General features: G+C 34.4%; 1 protein-coding gene across 6 annotated transcripts in view; it reads left to right on the top strand.

Moving 5' to 3' along the window:
- Positions 1 to 17830, top strand: part of SHPRH (SNF2 histone linker PHD RING helicase) — an 86114-nt gene that overhangs the window by 10950 nt on the left and 57334 nt on the right. For 5 of the 6 annotated variants that reach the window (XM_059035989.2, XM_067010973.1, XM_067010970.1 and 2 more), the window contains 11 exons: positions 1800 to 1929; positions 3796 to 4014; positions 6549 to 6627; positions 7275 to 7425; positions 8623 to 8731; positions 9347 to 9603; positions 11310 to 11969; positions 13282 to 13533; positions 14340 to 14418; positions 16262 to 16425; positions 16549 to 16805. In XM_059035989.2, the coding sequence (XP_058891972.1) occupies positions 1800 to 1929; positions 3796 to 4014; positions 6549 to 6627; positions 7275 to 7425; positions 8623 to 8731; positions 9347 to 9603; positions 11310 to 11969; positions 13282 to 13533; positions 14340 to 14418; positions 16262 to 16425; positions 16549 to 16805 (2357 nt within the window). Of the gene's footprint in view, positions 1 to 1799; positions 1930 to 2300; positions 2491 to 3795; positions 4015 to 6548; positions 6628 to 7274; positions 7426 to 8622; positions 8732 to 9346; positions 9604 to 11309; positions 11970 to 13281; positions 13534 to 14339; positions 14419 to 16261; positions 16426 to 16548; positions 16806 to 17830 lie in introns of those variants that run through there. The other variant, XM_067010974.1, reaches the window with a different exon arrangement.

Below are 17830 nucleotides of genomic sequence, written 5' to 3'. Positions count from 1 at the left end.
TGTCCCAGAAAGTGCAAATTAATTTGTTTCCTGCAGATACCCTGCTGCCTTTTTGCATCTCTGCTTTTGCTCTCACACTTCCCTCTGCCTGAGTTGTTCCTTCCTCATCCCTCCTAACTCCTGGTCATTGCTTAATGTTCAGCTCAGAGTTTACTTCACCTAAGGAGATCTTTTCTTAAACTCCATGGATGGTGTTACATGCTCTTCCCCCATAACATCTAACACATATGCTTATTTTTGCCTTGGTCACTTGTAGTGTACTTACATTTTATATCTTTCCCCCTCACTAGACTATGAAGTTTTTTATCTTCACAGCCCAGTAAAATACCATGTACTAAACAGATTTTTAGTAAATGAATGAATAAATTTACCATTCATTTCAGGCTCTGCTATTCACTAGCCAAGTAACTTTTTGTGAATCATTTAAGGGCCCTAATTTCAGCTTCTGTTTGTACGAAATGTAAATAGTACTCATTCTTTTTACCTCATACAGTTGTGTTGAGAATCAGGTGAGGTAATAATGTGAGTAAATGTACTTTGTAAACTGTGAAGCAGGTTTATATGCCTTCATGCTAGAACTTGAAAAGAAATTCTAAAATGTTAGATTCACCTCTGTTCAGTTGAAAACTGTGTTACACATTTCTCACATTAAAAAGCAATTATATCGATAGCACTATTTATAGTTTCAGAATTGACAGAAGGAAAGGAGAAAATTTAGAAGCATTAGATTGTAATTAATTCTTCCCTGTACAGTCTAACTATACAACCAAGCATTCCCTCTCTTTGCTGATAGTGAGTGCCAAAAATTGTGGCTCAGGGATAACAAGTATGTAAGAATTCATGGATTGTATGCCTGTGTTCTGTCCATTTCTCCCACCCACACACCAAATCTTGATCTGTTCTGTCTTCCCTAATCCTAATTTTTATAAACATTTAAACACTTATTGCTGCTATAGCAAGCCATCTCTAGGTACAAAGCAGAGTATAAGTAGTGAAAAATAATCTTTGCCACTTATTCCTATATAATGCTGGTTGATTCTTGTTCTTTAGTGAAAAAATATGAGAATCTCAGTGATTAGGGAATCAAGCTCAGGATAATACAAGAAAATGAAGGAGACTGTGTTTATTGATTATCTACCATTAGGAAGTTTTAAAATTGTACTAAGTGGGCTATCTCATATAGGCTTCTCTCCATTTGGGTCAGAATAAATCAGTCATTTTGTTTGTTTATTTAGCTCTTAAATATCAATACCAGTATTAAAATTCAAGTATTTTGACTACAAAGCTTCATACTACATTGTTTCACTAGATTCAAGCTACATAACCTTAATCAAGGTCTGTTTTCCTATACATTTTAGTGTTTGATCTAGTAATAGGGATTCCCAAACCTAACCGTGCTTAAGAATCCTGTCATGTGCATCAGAATCTTCTGGGAGAATCTGCATTTTTAACCAGCTTCATTGATTATTTTGATGATCATCCAGTTGGGAAATCATTGACTTGGTTGGTAGAATTGGTGTTCTCATCACAGTCTCCCAGGTTCAGTTCCAGTTAAGGAAATATTTTTTTTCTAGCTACTTAAATGGTGCATCACACATAGTAGGTACTGCATTTGTAGAATGAATTTGTTATTGAAAATGAAAACATCTAAGGGAGATTTGGTAGGTATATATTTAGTGCTTGTGGGGTAAATACTGTGAATACCTTTAAAAATGATGATGTTAAACATGTTTTTCTTATATCCTCAAAAATGGTATAGTACAATCAAAACTATTTTTATGTTGATTAATTCTATGTAGGTTGGAATTTATCTTTTGGAAGGCGGCCTAGCAAAACTAGATTTTCTGAGTGATGCAAACTCAAGAATGAAAAAGTTCAATCAACTCATGAAGAGAGTGATGGAAGAGTTATACAATTTTATTATTCCAGGTAATATTTAAAGTAAACTTTAAAATTGCTACCACTGAAGAGCTGTGGGTTTTCCCCCAAATCCTATACATAACAACCAGAAAAACAGCTACTAAAACCATAGTAAAAATTAAACCTTCATAAAATTCCTATATGACAAAACATACTTATCCGAAATACCCCTGCTTCTATAATTTTTGTCTTTATTTGCTTAATAATGTGCTTAGCTTATAGTAATTACTCAAGAAATGTTTATGGAGTCAATAGGCAGAATTTAAAGGGATCTGAGCTGATTGGAATTTTTGCATTATTCCTGTGCTTTTTTATTTTGTCATGGCCAGAGATTCTTGGCTGGCCTTTATTCCACCTCTCCTTTGCAGTCTGACAAATAATCTCAAGAGCCTGCTTCCCATAAAGACCAGTTAACTTTGCTACTGTTTCTTGGCAAGACGTTGCATCCTTGGTCAGGACTGCAGTTTCAGAGTTGTCTGCCATTGGTTCCCAAGGGAGAGTGTGGATGGCTTGATGCAGCCCATCAACACTACTGGAAAAACGGCTCAAATTCTCCAAGTCCTGCTCATGGTGGGTCAGCCTTATTTCAGGTGCAAATTATAGAACATTTTTATACTGGAATATTTGGGAAATCAGTTTCTAGCTTGGTTATTGAATTGTTTCTGCAGTACATTCTTTGCAAAGCTTCATGATAACTAATAATCGTAAATCATTTTGCATGTTAAAGACTTAAAAGGAGGAAAATCACTGGTTTTAAAATTGGAAGGAATGCTTTTAAGTACACCTAGAATTTTTTAAGTTATGATAAGAATTCCATTATTCTGCCTTTTAAAAATAATAAAATTTGAACTTTTCAAAGGAAAACTTAAAGGATTTTAAAGGAAAACTTCAAATTTAGTTATTAGTACTAGAGTATACACCTATACTAACAGTCTGAAATAACCAAGCATGCAACTACACATTAATTGTAAACTTTTGAAAATCTTAATATGACATAATTTTTATTGAAAATAGTAAATTATGTATTTTATGGTACAGTTTTTATTTTAGGGCATATGAGCCCTGTTCTATACATGTGTTTAGGCCTATTTGAAACCTTTCAGTAATAAATCATTAGCTTTAGTTAATGGGGTTTGTAAATTTGTTCAAGAGTTTGAATTTTTTTTCACGTTGTAGACATGAATCTTCTTCCACAGGGCAGTTGTGCCCAACAAATGAGTCTGAAATTCTTAACGAATTTGTATTGATGGCTTAAGCCCTTAATCTCCTAATTGGCTGCTGGTGCTGCTACCAAATACCTATCCTTTTTAGCATAAGAAATAAAATGGGAATCCTTGTCTTATTAGACGTAGAAAAATTGTCTGCGTATGGATTTTTTTTAATGTTAAAATGTAAAAGTGAAATAAATTATCCTTTTACAAACTGCAAAAGATATTCACATTCAGTTCCTCAGATGTTTATTAAACTTCTACAATGCGCGAGGCACGTGCTACCTGCCCTGAGGAGCTATAAAAACAAAAGACAGCCTTTGCTCTCAAAGAGCATTGCAGTTCAGTGGGGTAGAGATGAATACACACAAATGATTGTATTACCAGACAGATTGCAATATGTTACTATATCCACAGTATAAGAGTATTGCATGAACACAGAGGAGAATATTAATTCTGACCAGGGAAAACAAAAGAAAATGTCATGGAAAAAGTATCAGTTGAATTTTCTTGAAGGATGGATGGGTAAATTTTTGATCAGTCAAAAAACATACTAAGCAAGGCCCCAGAAGTGGAAGAATGCATGGTATGTTCTTGAAATAAGAATTGCTTATAGTTATAAATGTGAATGGGGTTGTTTTGAGTACATTTGTTCTTGGATATACAGATGTGTTGGAAGAGGATGAGGAAGATTCAGAGAGTGAGCCAGAGGGACAGGACATTGATGAGCTCTATCACTTTGTGAAGCGAACACATCAGCAAGAAACTCCGTCCATCCAAGTGGATGTCCAGCATCCTGCATTGACTCCTGTGTTGAGACCATACCAAAGAGAGGCTGTCAATTGGATGCTACAACAAGAGCATTTCAAAAGCACCCCTGCTAGTGGCAAGTATAAGATGCTTAAAGAAAGGCAAATTGATCAGAGGGATTATATGAGGAGAGAGGGTAGGGGGAAATCGATCAGTAAACAAATCATTTTGAAAACGTAGGATAGAATGGGTGTTACTATGAACAAAATTATTTTCTAAGAAATCCTTCAAAACTGAAATTTAGACAAATTCATTTATGAGTTCCCTCATCCATAAAAATTCAAACCAATTTTTCCAGCCAAAGTAAAGGCTGCCTTGATTGGAATTTTAAAAAACCAAGAAATTTTTTACATGCCTTTCCAACTAAGAATTGCTTTTGTAACCTGATCAGATGGAATCTTCCTAATATATGTAAAAGGCTTTACAATTTAATCATGAATGTTAGGGACAGAAAGCAAATTTACAAAAGTGGGAGACTTAACGTGTGACTAATCTAATTTTCCTAGGTTTGCTTTTATTTTCTTTACTCCACAAAATAAATAATAAAATGAAACACCATCTATTAAGTGTTTTCATAAAAGTAGTAGATTTATGGGAGTCATTTGTGCCACTTCTTTATCATTGTCTTTAAAGGCATGGACACAAGATGAGATTTTTACATGACCCTAGGAAGTAAAGTGTTAACTATTTCTCATTCTTCCTATATAGATTTATTTTAATCAGTGATGAATAGCTCTTATTTCTCCCACTTTTTTATCCAATAAACTTTATTTTTTTTAACTTTTTATTTTGGAAGTATCAGTTCACAGCCAATATTATTTCTTCTTCCTCCTCCTCCCCCAATATTTTGAATTATTTTGAAATAATAATCCCACATATTGTATCATTTCTTCTGTTAATATTTCAGTTTATTTCATTAAAAGATAAAGGATCTTTAAAACAGATATAAATATATGTACAATGCATTTTAAAACCCAGTAATTCCTTAATATCACCAAATCTCTCTCCCTTCTTTCCCTCCTTTCTCTCTATTTCTCCCTCTTATAGTTTGTTCAAATCTGAAACCAAATAACATCCATATATTGGAATTAGTTGCTGTCTCTTAAGTTTCTTTTAGTCCATAGATTTTATCTCCTCTTTCTTGTATTTTTTTCTTATATTTGTTTAAGAAATGGTTAGCTCTGTAGAGTTTACCACAGACTGGATTATTTTTTCTCCAAAATGAAATAATTTTTTTCAACTAAGGAATTTGATTAAGGTGTAACTTACATCCAGTAAAATGCACAGACCTTAAGGGCACAGTTTGATAAGTTTTGATGAATCTATGCATCTGTGAAACCAGCAACTCAGTTAAGACATAAAACCAGACTTTTACAAAAGTAGCCACTGGCCACACATGCCTCTTGAGACTTGAAATGTGGTTGTCCAAATTATGTGCAGTAGGTTTAAAATATATACTAGATTTCAAATAGTACCAAAAAAAGAATGTGAAATATCTCACTACTTATTTTTATATTGATTGCATATTGAAATGATAATATTTTGATTATATTGGGCTAAATGAAAACAACTATTAAAATTAATTTTACCTGTTTCTTTTAATATTTCTATCATACAGGACTGACATAAAGTATTTCCATCACCCCAGCAAGTTCCATAATTGCCCAGTCAGTTCTCCTACTTCAACCCCTTCGGGAGGCAACCACTGTCACCGTAAATTAGTTTTGCCTGTTTTTGAAACAAACGGAATGATAAAATGTGTACACTCGGGTGGAGGGAGTTGGCCTCTTTCAACATAATGTTTTTGAGGTTCATCTGTGCTGCATGTGTCAGTGATTCATTGTTTTTTGTCCATAGGCTGGATTTTGTTGATTAAATCCCATGTGTCATTTAGTAGTTTTTCTGTTCCCTTCGTTCCCATAAATTAAAACTTTTTATCTTTTATTTTTTTTCATTTTATAAAACCTATGTGTCTGTATTCCTACTTCATCTATTAATCCCTAAAGAAAGTAACAAAAAATGACTTACCATTTCACTGGTGAGTAGAGACATACTTCCTACTTAGCAGTTGGTTTGAACAACTTAAAATATTAAGGGAAGGGTTAGTGGAAGATTCTGACTGAAATAAACTCAGTACTTCACTGTTATAGTTTTAGATATTATTTCCTCAGTTAAGCCTTTCCTCCCACTCAGACCCATATAAAAGGTTAGGTCTGATTTACGTTAATGGATTAGTCCAGTATCATATATCTGTTGAGTTATTTAAATACATCAGGTAACTTCTTAAAGGATTTATAAAAGATAAGCTACTTTCCTTTATTGGGTAAGACTTGGTTATATGTATTAGTTTTCTTTTCCTGTTAATCCTCTGTAATTTGCTATACTTTTTCTGTCTTATCACTTGTTTATATGGAACATATTGGTGCCCAAAGCAAAGGAAGCTAAAGAATAATATCTGAAGAAAAGAATGAGAGGAGTCCTAGCCTTTTTCCCATGTGTATGTGCCTTTCCAGGGTGTCCTGACTGTTAACTTATTTTTATTTTAATGTGATTATCTGGCAAAAAGGAAGACAAACAGAAACTTGTTCTTATGATTATATTTTTCTTTAGAAAATGCCCTGCACTTCCTATGGCGAGAAATTGTTACATCTGAGGGTTTGAAACTCTACTACAATCCATATACAGGCTGGTAAGGCAAAACTTTATGTACTTGATAGTAAATAAATATTACAAAAACCTGTGTGAGATTGGTAGCATAAGTCTTCAGCCTCAGCAGTACCTCAAGAAGGAATACTAAGTCCAGGTCTCATTAGACATTTTTATAGATAGACATAGAATTAATAGCACTTGTAATTTTTCAGTAGATAAATGAAGTATAATAGACTTAAGATACATAGTTATTGATATTTAAAGAGATTATAATTTTAGGTAAAAATGTCATCTTATTATGGGCCAGTTCATTAAATTTGTTAATTTCTATTACAAAAGAGTTTTAGGAATCATTAAATATGACTAGTGAATCAGTAGTTATTGCCATTCTTATTTTTTTATTCATGGATTCATAAAGGTCACAGAAAGAAGGCAGACATGCTTCCTTTTATTTATAGAAGAGAAAAATGATGACAGTACCAATTCTGTTTCTGCAGACTTTAGTTGTCAGCTCAAGCAGTTTTCTGATCACAGGTCTTATATTCATGATCTAGGGATTATAATTGTTGCAACCTAAAATATAATTTTTAAAAGCTTAGCCTGCTATGCATTTCTCCCAGTTCTCTTTAGGAACAGTGTACTTTTTATTTGCATTCCTATGATGTGTTTTTCTTGTTTTTTCCTTAGCATCATCCGTGAGTACCCAAATGCTGGGCCACAGTTGCTTGGTGGAATCTTAGCAGATGAGATGGGTCTCGGAAAGACAGTAGAGGTTTTGGCTCTGATTCTGACACATACTCGACAAGATGTCAAACAAGATGCTCTCACTCTTCCTGAGGTAGTAGGAGTACTACAGGGCTTGGGAAAGCAGGGACATATGTTCTCCAAAAGCATCATATATCGAACATTTGCTTGGCACTTAAGGCAACACTTTCAGTTTACTCTGCAACTAATGATTTATATTAGTTGTTAGTTAACTTCAAGTAGGCACAGAAAATGGGATGTTTGTGACCTGGAGGGGTATTTTAAAGTGATATTGGCCAACTGGGAAGGCGACGTGCTGTCACTTACCAAGCTTCCTTCTAGCTGGCAGAGAAATTCCCTTAGGAAAGTTTTATTACTTCCTCAAATGTTTTGTCACTACTTCAAGTCTCCGTATTACTGCTAAATATTTTTGAGAGCTATTTTTCAAAAAATGTGCAGATCTCAAATATGTAAATCTTAGAGTCAAATATCAATAATTAGAACTTTGTTACAAGATAAACAGCTTAGTAATTAGATTGCTAGATGAGACAAACTCCGAGTCTTTATTCCAAAATACAGTTGTGTTTAAAATTACAAATTTTAGAGTTTATAAGAAAAAGAAGAAACTTGAATGAGGCAAATATAGTTCACAGTTCTTATTTTCCAATAATGGAATCTGAAATCAGCCCATTAAACCCTGCCGAAATGAGGCCACTAGTTAAAGGCATAACTGTAATTACCTGTAGGGCCCACCATGCTCACAACCTTAGTGGTCATGGGATCTTTTAATAGAGTAAAGTTTGCAAAATTAGCCTTTCAGATTTGAGTAAGGGTAGGGAATGTCTGTTTCCTTTGTAGAAAGTGAATTGGAGTATTCAGTTTTAACTATCGGTAACTTCCTTTGGATATTTTCTGTTCATTAGCTGTGTTAATTTTAAGTTATTCTGAGTATTATTACAAATTCAGTGGGTTATTACTATTTTAAACAAGGCTTGAAAAGTTAATTTCAGAAGTTTCACACTTAAAATTTAGGTATTTTAAGATAACATGTACAATTTTTAAAAGTGATGGCTAGCTGTAAACTCTGAAATAAAAAATAAGTGTGTATGCACACATACATACATTTTATGCACACATAAAATATATGTGTGCATGACATATTTAGCCCTTTCTTTCATAACTTATTATAACTCTTTTGCATCTTCTTAATAGAAGGAGGGTTTATCTTATTAAGCAACTCAGAATACTGAAAGCAAAACACTGTGTGACTGCTTAATGTTGTTTATATCAGGGAAAAGTGGTGAATTATTTCATTCCATCACATTATTCTGGAGGAAATGTAAAAAACACAGAAACCCAGAATATGGAATTTGAACCAAAAGAAAAAGTTCAGTGCCCCCGTAAGTATGAAATCTCTTAAAGATAACACCTTTTTACAGTGATCTTTGTTCTAGTTCTTATATCTTGTAATTGTTATGAATAATTGTTTCTACAGTTACTTATACTTTACATAAAAGTTCAATTACAAGGCATATTATCTTAGCAAAAATAAACATTTATTCTTTGGTTTGACTTGGTCCAGACAGGTTTTTGCTTAATTTGTTACATTTAAATTTCTTTAGCTTACAGTTTAAATCAGGCTTCGATAAAGAGTAGCTACTTCAAATTCTGCTAGCAAATGAATGTTTCTCTTGCTAATGGTAGCATTTATGTAAATAACTGTGAGAAGTTTTTTTTAATATATATAGTTTTAAATGATAGTTGATTTGTAAGATTAGCAAATTAATGTAATTCTTCCTTAAATTATTCCATTACAGTAATTTATCTCTTAATTATTGAGATAAATTTTTATTACATAGTCTTCAAAATGATGATGTACAGGCAACATATCTTTAATACATCTTTGATTTATTTTCTTCTTAACTTGGTCCTCGGTACACATTAAGATTAACTGAGTTTTCTTTTCTTTTCATTTTAATTGTTTTGACTGAGTTAGCATATCCTTTTGCATTTAGCTACACGTGTGATGATCCTGACAGCTGTTAAAGAAATGAATGGAAAAAAAGGAGTTTCCATTCTTTCCATCTACAAGTATGTCAGTTCTATATATAGATATGATGTTCAACGGAACAGGAGTCTTCTGAAAAGGATGCTGAAGTGTTTAATTTTTGAAGGTCTTGTGAAACAGATCAAAGGCCATGGTTTTTCTGGTACTTTTACACTGGGAAAGAATTACAAGGAAGAGGATATACATGATAAAACAAAAAAGCAGGTAACAGAGCATTTATTAAGTAGCCTTATGTGATGCTTTACAGAATAAGTTGACAGACCCCACCTGTCTGAAGCTCTTACAGTCTGATGATAAAAAAACAAACATTAGGAAAAACGCTTACGGCTGAGACATATGTTTCCTACTTCCTGAATATAAGTTCCATCAGAGTAGCAACTTTATTTTGGTCACCATTAAGCCTGGAGAAGAGTGCATGACATATGTCAGATACTCGATAAATACTTATTGAGCGAATTATAAAATTAGTTTGTTAAGCATATTATAATTTAAGTTAACTTTTCTTACCCTCACGTTGTTGTCAGCAGTTAAAAAAACATGTTCCATACTTTATAAAAATATTGATACTTTACGTTTGCATAGCTCTTTATATACAATGAGTCTTTTATATGTTTTTATTTTTCCCATGTCATCACCTTATAAAATGTTTATATTTTGTTACAAAACTACTGCTTTGTGGCCAATAAGTTCAGTTTGCTTTTAAGAAAATAGTTACACGGCTTCGCTGGTGGCGCAGTGGTTGAGAGTCTGCCTGCAGGTGCAGCGGACACAGGTTCCTGCCCTGGTCCGGGAAGATCCCACATGCCACAGAGCGGCTGGGCCCGTGAGCCATGGCTGCTGAGCCTGAGCGACTGGAGCCTGTGCTCCGCAACAGGAGAGGCCACAACAGCGAGAGGCCTGCGTACCGCAAAAATAAATAAATAAATAAATAAAAGAAAATAGTTACAAATTGGCAAACATAAATCAAGAAAAGACTAATGATAACAATTCAAAATGTAGAGTTACCAGCTTAGCTACTGTGAAAGAAACAGCAAACCAAAAAGTTCATTTCCTAGAGCAGGGAGTCTCCGCCAGTTTCTCCCCAGCTAGGTTAGAAGACTGCAATGAACTTCTGTGCTTTTAATAATCCTTCTGCTATACCCAAAAAGGAAAATCTCCTTCAGTTAATGCCAGTCATTCCATGTTAATGTCATCCATTCCTCTGTTCAACCTTGGCTGTGACATCACTTCTAGGAAGCTATTGCTGGCACCTACCTACCCATCGCAGCCCCTCTCTGTTATATAACCCTCTTATGCATTCCTGTAGCATCATTTTATTTTTTACTGTGCTGTCTTTTCCAACAGACCCCTTTGAGACCGGGAGCTAAATATTTCTCATACATATATCCCCAGCATCTAACATGATGCCTGGCACAGAATTGGCATTCAATAAGTAATTGCAGGAGGGTACACAGAAAGGAGAAAGAAAGAAGGAACTTATTTGCTAATTGCAGTAACTAGTAGGTTAATTTTCACTTTGTTTAAATGCTATATTTTAATACTTGATATTTTTATAATTGCCCTAGTTTGTATATTTATGTATTATAAACTACCAGTCTTTTATTGATTTAGACAGATTGTAAATTATAAGAAGTTGATGCCAAAATTAGTAGCTCCCTTTATCTTTCTAATTTTTGTTCACTCCAAATCTTAATGATACAGCAGTAGAGCTTTCATTTGCTTTTGGAGGGAAAATCAGGGAGGGGAGTTCTTAGAGCAACTTGAAAGCCACTGATCAAGAGTGATTCTCCTCAGGGAAGGGGTAACAAAGACTGGCTACTAGATTTTTATGTAAAGCACATGAAGTTGGGCATTTAATTTCAGATATGTCACTCTGTTGAAATAAATTAAATAAATAATATTTTTCATAGGCTGTGGGGAGTCCAAGGAAAATTCAGAAAGAATCCAGAAAACCAGGGAGCAAGGACACAGATTCTGAATACTTGCCATCAAACACCTCTGATGATGATGATGATCCTTACTATTATTACTATAAGCCCAGGAGAAATCGTAGTAAATTGAGGAAAAAGCCTGTTCCATCCACAAAAAAGGAAAAAAGTCAGCTTAACATCAATCTCAACTCACAGGATCACTGTCCAGCTACCGGTGACTCTGCAGTTACTGATGTTACCACATCTGAAAGTACATGTGTCTTTGAAGTCAAGCAAAAATATGCAGCAAAGGACCAAGCTAAATCTCTAAATCTTGTTGGTCATGACATGCCACGTTCTAAGATCATGGGTCCCTATAATTCCTCCGATTATCACTTTGAGTGCATATGTGGTGAAGTTGACCAGGTAGACCGTAAGCCTCGTGTTCAGTGCCTGAAATGCCACTTGTGGCAGCATGCAAAATGTGTGAATTATGAAGAGAAGAATCTGAAGATTAAACCTTTCTACTGCCCCCACTGCCTTGTTGCGATGGAGCCAGTATCAACAAGAGCAACTCTGATCATCTCCCCTAGTTCCATCTGTCATCAGTGGGTGGATGAAATCAATAGACATGTGAGGTCATCATCTCTTCGAGTCTTGGTAAGGTAGTTTGGACTCTTTAAAGGGATAGGAAAATGTAAATTTTCACGCCATGATAATTTTTATAATCTCTGTCACTTTGTTTTTTATCCCCAAAATTAACTTAATGAGATAATAATAATATTAAATCGGAACTTGAAGAGGAAATTGAGAATAAGAAATAGAGGAAATTGAGAATAAGAAGTAGAACCGTAGACTGTTTATTCTTTTCTGACATCAGAAGTTAAAGCACTTTGGGTGGAAAGATGAAAGCTTTTGAAAAAAAATCTTGATCATATAAATGAAAAAGTCTCTATATAAGCATTTATACTCTGAGAGAAATGCAATTCAAAGGCAGCATTGTGTAATAGTATGAACTTGTATGATCTTTCAACTTTTAGCTCCAGAATCTTCCTCTGAAGCCTCAGTTACCCCATCTGTAAAATAAGGATTTACTCATTCAACAGATATTTATTGAGTACCTATTATGTGCCAGGAATTGTGCTAAGTTCTGAAAATAGTACACCCTCACAGACTTTTTGTGAAGATTAAATGATTTGATAAAGTGCTGGCACATAGTAAGTGGTCATTTAATGTTGTTCTTCACTACTGTTAGTTTTCTTTACTCTCTTTGTTCTTCTTTCCACACAAATATTATGTATGTTTTCTAGATTTCAGCCACTATGATAGGCATGGAGAATACAGTAATATGTAAAACACCATCTTTGCCATTGAGGAGCTCTGTTCTGTAGGGTAGGCAAACCTTGGTTTGAATCTTGACTCTACCAGTTTGGAGCAAGTCACTTCGTGTTTCTTATGTGTGGGATAGAAATAATAACAACTAACTGGATTGTTTTTGAAAGTAGGAGATAAAACTTTGCATGGTGTCTGAAATATAAAAGTCATTCAGTAAATAATAGCTCTTATTGTTCTACTTTTTCACACCATTGTGCTTTTGTACAAGCTATTCCATCTACCCACCTACCTGTAAGTCCTTTTCCCTTTTTCTCCACCTGTGAGGACTCCTAAATGTACTTCAAGATCTACCGCAAATTTGAATTTCTCTCTGAATTTACCTTCTTAGCCATAGGATTGGTCTTTCCACTGTGAGCCTTCACATTTACTTCACATTTACTGTTCCATTCACATTACTTACACTATTAGTCTTACACACTAAAATGCATCTTTCTCTAGACAGGTATAGGATGTATCTTATAGCATGTTTGGTTCTAAACAAATAGAAAGGGCTCAGTAAGTGTATAAATAAATGACTATTTCAGTATCTTTGATGTGCCTTTCTGCAATAACTATGTCTATGCTGATTATTTCCTAGGTATATCAAGGAGTGAAGAAAGATGGTTTTTTACAGCCTCATTTTTTGGCAGAACAGGATATAGTCATCATTACTTATGATGTCCTTCGTTCAGAACTAAACTATGTAGATATTCCACACAGCAATAGCGAGGATGGGCGTCGCTTAAGGAACCAGAAGCGCTATATGGCCATTCCCAGCCCCCTCGTAGCTGTGGAGTGGTGGAGGATTTGCCTTGATGAAGCTCAGATGGTTGAATGTCCTACTGTAAAAGTGAGAATTTCTGCAGAACCTTCTGAGGGCTGGGGAAGAGAAAAGGGAAAGGGATTGGAGGAAACTGTCCATAGAAAATTTAATAGTTTAAGTGTAGTTAACCCACAGCATTGACATTGGCCAAAAGTTTGCCTTTAAACACTCAGCATTTGCTTTTCTCTGTGTATGAACTATATAATCCTTAGGAATTATTTTGGTAATCTGTGAATCATTGCTCTAAATGCAATGCACATGTATATTTGAGTAAGATGGCAGTTTTTGTGTGATGCAGATCAAAGTATTTAGGGACTTTTATAAGCATTTCTGCTATGTAGAAGGCTCATCGTATAGCCTCTGATAACTTTGGCAGTTTTTTGATCAGAGAGACCAAATGGTAATAGAAAAATACTATTTTAGAGGACAGAATTTTTATTCAGACTTTGTTGTATGTCTTCTTTGGCCAATCTGTAACCTGAATTGAATTTATAAATCATGTCTATTAGTGGTTCACATCTGGAGGATGGGGTGGTCTAGGGAATGTATCAGTCATTCAGAGGGTATTTTCATTCTACACATACTTGAACTACCTTTCCTCTTTGGAAGGACACATGGCAGCCTCCTGCTAATGAGAATCACTGTACTAGAAGATAGCCCGTTGAATATGACATTCAATATTGAGTGTGATAAGTGTTCGATAAGAGCAGATGCATCTGACCTGAAACATAGCTTGTCATGGGCTATTTTCATAAGTAAACATATTCCTGACTTTTGAGTTTTTCCTGTGTCTTTTTTCTTTTCTTTTTTATTTCATATTTCTCTCCCATCAGGCTGCAGAAATGGCTCAGCGCTTAAGTGGGATTAACCGCTGGTGCATCAGTGGCACTCCAGTACAGAGAGGATTGGAGGGTAATGTATGGTTTTCTCACATATTGCATATATTTGAAAAGTTAATTTTTTTGAACAAGAAGTATTTTATGTTTAACTTTTGCTGAAATCCTTACTTAAGTGATTATATATGTATTTATATTTGACTCCTAATAGTTTCAAACACTTATCTTTTTAAATGGAATCAAGTGATTTTTGTTTATATATATGAGGATAGATATATGGTGAGTAGTCCCATTGTCAGTTTTGAACAGTTACTGTGCATGCTTGAACAGTGTAGACATAGGTCTGAATTGAACTCAGAGTTCCAAATGGTGAGTAGAAAACAGGAAGAACCTGACAAAAAAGAGAGAGGGAAAGAGCCAGAGAGAGAGGAAAAAGGAATTAATTTCACTTGGCCATGTCTATAAAAATAAGGACCTCCTGCTCACACAATATAACTCATGCTTCTACATTAATCTCATTCATATAACTTATTTTTTCCATAGAACATAGACTGCATTTTTAAAACTTTTGTTCAAGTTGCAAATATTTAAAACTAAAAATTTAAGTAAATGTTGTTTTACATAATAAATTTCCTGAAAAGCTGTCATTAAAATGCAGTTAAATTATAAAATATAAATATTCTTGGGAGTCCTGTGGCAAATATTCATCCTCAAAATTTATCATTCTGAAAATTCAAATTTTCATATATTGTTTGTTTCTAGCAGAATAACTTATCATTCTGCAAAAAGAAAAATATCAACATCCATTACAATGACGTGAAAAACAATTTTTTTATGATTATTTTTAGGGCAAATAAGTTTTTTAGGAAGATTTTAGGTATATATTTAAATACCTCTGTAATTTTAGTAAGTTACATTGTGAAACATATTTATAGAATAATATCTGACTTAATTAAAAGGCCAAATTTAGTGGTCTGCTGTTACATTGGAAACTGCCCAATTATGATATTTAGGTGTTAATAAGATATCATTCAGCTCAAAAGTTATCTGAGAAGGTATAGAAAAAATAAAATGACTATCAAAGTTACTTTTTTCTAATTTTAATATTGAAAAAATATGAGCAATAATTCCTCAGTTCCCTGGGTAGTTAGTTTATTTTGGTTGAATAAGATGTTGGCAGGTGTTTTGAGCACTTGTCACCATTCAACAAATTTTTTATTAATTTTTTAAACACCTTTATTGAGGTATAAATGACATATAATGAAACTAAATATTTAAAATGTAAAATTTATAAATTTTTGACATATGTGTTTACCTGTGAGTTTATTTCCATAATCACCCCCAAAAGTTTTCTCATGCCCAAGTTACCTTAAAAAATAGCCTTTCCCAAATTTCTAGAAATTTAGTTTATCTTTCATCTTTGCTTCCATGATTCGCTGATATCTTTAACACTATGACTCTTGTAATATATCTGTTCTTTTTGTAGTTATTGCAGTGGGAATGTTAGCCTGACGTGACTTACCGTGTTGTATTTGGAAGTAGAAGTCTCATTTGTTTTGTTTTTGTGTTAGACCAGGGTTTCTCCACCTTAGCACCCTTGACGTTTAGGGACAGATAATTCATTTTGTGGGGGAGCTGTTCTGGGTATTTTGGATATTGAGCTTTTGCTCTTTAGATGCTGGTAGCATTCTTGCAATTGTGGCACCCACAAATGTCTCCAGTGGGCAAAATCGCACCCCTCCACCTCCACCTCAGTTGAGATCCACTACGCTAGACCGATAGAGATAAATCAGATTTGATGATTTATTAATTAACAACGTTCATTTTTGCATCATGGTAAAGTCAAAATATTGTAAGTCGAACCATTGTAAGTTGGGCACCGTCTGTATTCTCAGTGTGCTTTTTTTCTTTCTTTTCAGATCTTTTTGGGTTAGTGGTCTTTCTTGGTATTGAACCTTACTGTGTCAAACACTGGTGGGTTCGACTTCTCTATCGTCCTTACTGCAAGAAGAATCCTCAGCTCCTCTACAGCTTTATTGCCAAGATATTGTGGAGGTCTGCAAAGAAAGATGTGATTGACCAAGTCAGTAGGATAAGTTTTTATTGATTAAGGGTATTAGGAAAAAAAAAAAAAGAAGAAGAAAAGCAGAATTTTGGTAGAAAGTTAAATTTCCAGGTGAAATCTTCTTTTTTCTCCTCTGTATAGATCCAGATACCCCCTCAGACAGAAGAAATCCACTGGCTCCACTTTTCTCCAGTGGAAAGACATTTCTATCACCGTCAACATGAAGTGTGCTGCCAGGATGCAGTAGTAAAACTCAGAAAGATTTCTGACTGGGCTTTGAAGCTCAGCAGCCTGGACAGAAGGACTGTCACCTCCATCCTGTATCCATTGCTGAGGCTCAGGCAGGCCTGCTGCCACCCACAGGCTGTTCGTGGGGAGTTCTTGCCACTCCAGAAAAGGTTTTATTACCAATTTTCTTATGCTGCAATTGATAATACAGTAGTAATAGACAATATTTAAGCAATTAGCTTCCAAGCCCACAGTTTCATTCAGGGTATTATAACTGAGTTGTCAGCTATTTTTAGCAGTGTGGTGATTTTTCTTTGATATGGAACCCCATTTGGGAAAGAGAATCACATCAAAATTATTTTCATGGTTTTGAACATTTCTTTAAAATTAGAACTGTTGTAGGGTTTTGTTGGTTTTTTTGGGGGGGGGGTTGTTTTCTGCTGCACCCCAGATATGAAAGGCTTTTGTTCTTTTTGCATTATATTTTTTGGTTCCCACATCGAGGAATTAGATGAATTAGATTACCATTAAATATTTTCTTTATAGTCATGCTAGCTATATTCTTTGATTATTCCTTTATAATACATTAAGGTTGTCCCAGGAACTTTTTTGTTCATCAGACTGTAACTCAAGAACTGGCCTTTTTTTTAGCACTTGATATTAAAAAGATACCCTTTCAGGTGCTGTAAGAAACATAAAGAGGAATTTGACTTTTGTCCTTGCCTTTAAGCAGTTTATAGACAAATAAAGGAGCTGACAAAGATTATAGATCTCTATAACGTAAGGCAAACATGATGTATTTCACAAGAGGTATATATGAATTGCTATGGACAATTAGAGTATGACAGTAATTTCTATATAAAGTAGTTAATGTTAGACAGCCTTCTGGTGGAAATGGCATTTGAGCTGATCCTTGAAGAATATTCATTTTCTTTACAGATTAAAAAAAGTAAGGCTCGTAGAGGTTAATTAAGTTTAGTGCTAGGATGCAGATTCAGTGTTACATTCTCACACCCATACTGTTCCAAGTATATCATGTGTACTTTGTACTTTAGGAAGATTTTCCTAGTTCTGGTCTTCATTGACTGAAATGAGAGAAAGTTAAAGAATGATGGGATCAGAAGAATGCTTGCTAGAATAGTAAGAGGTAATCAAGCTAAAAGTGATCATGGAGAAAATGGGGGTAAACAGAAAG

This window comes from Kogia breviceps, chromosome 13 (assembly GCF_026419965.1).
Source record: "Kogia breviceps isolate mKogBre1 chromosome 13, mKogBre1 haplotype 1, whole genome shotgun sequence".
Taxonomy (NCBI): Eukaryota; Metazoa; Chordata; class Mammalia; order Artiodactyla; family Physeteridae; genus Kogia; species Kogia breviceps.
This window is presented reverse-complemented; position numbering and strand designations above follow the sequence as displayed.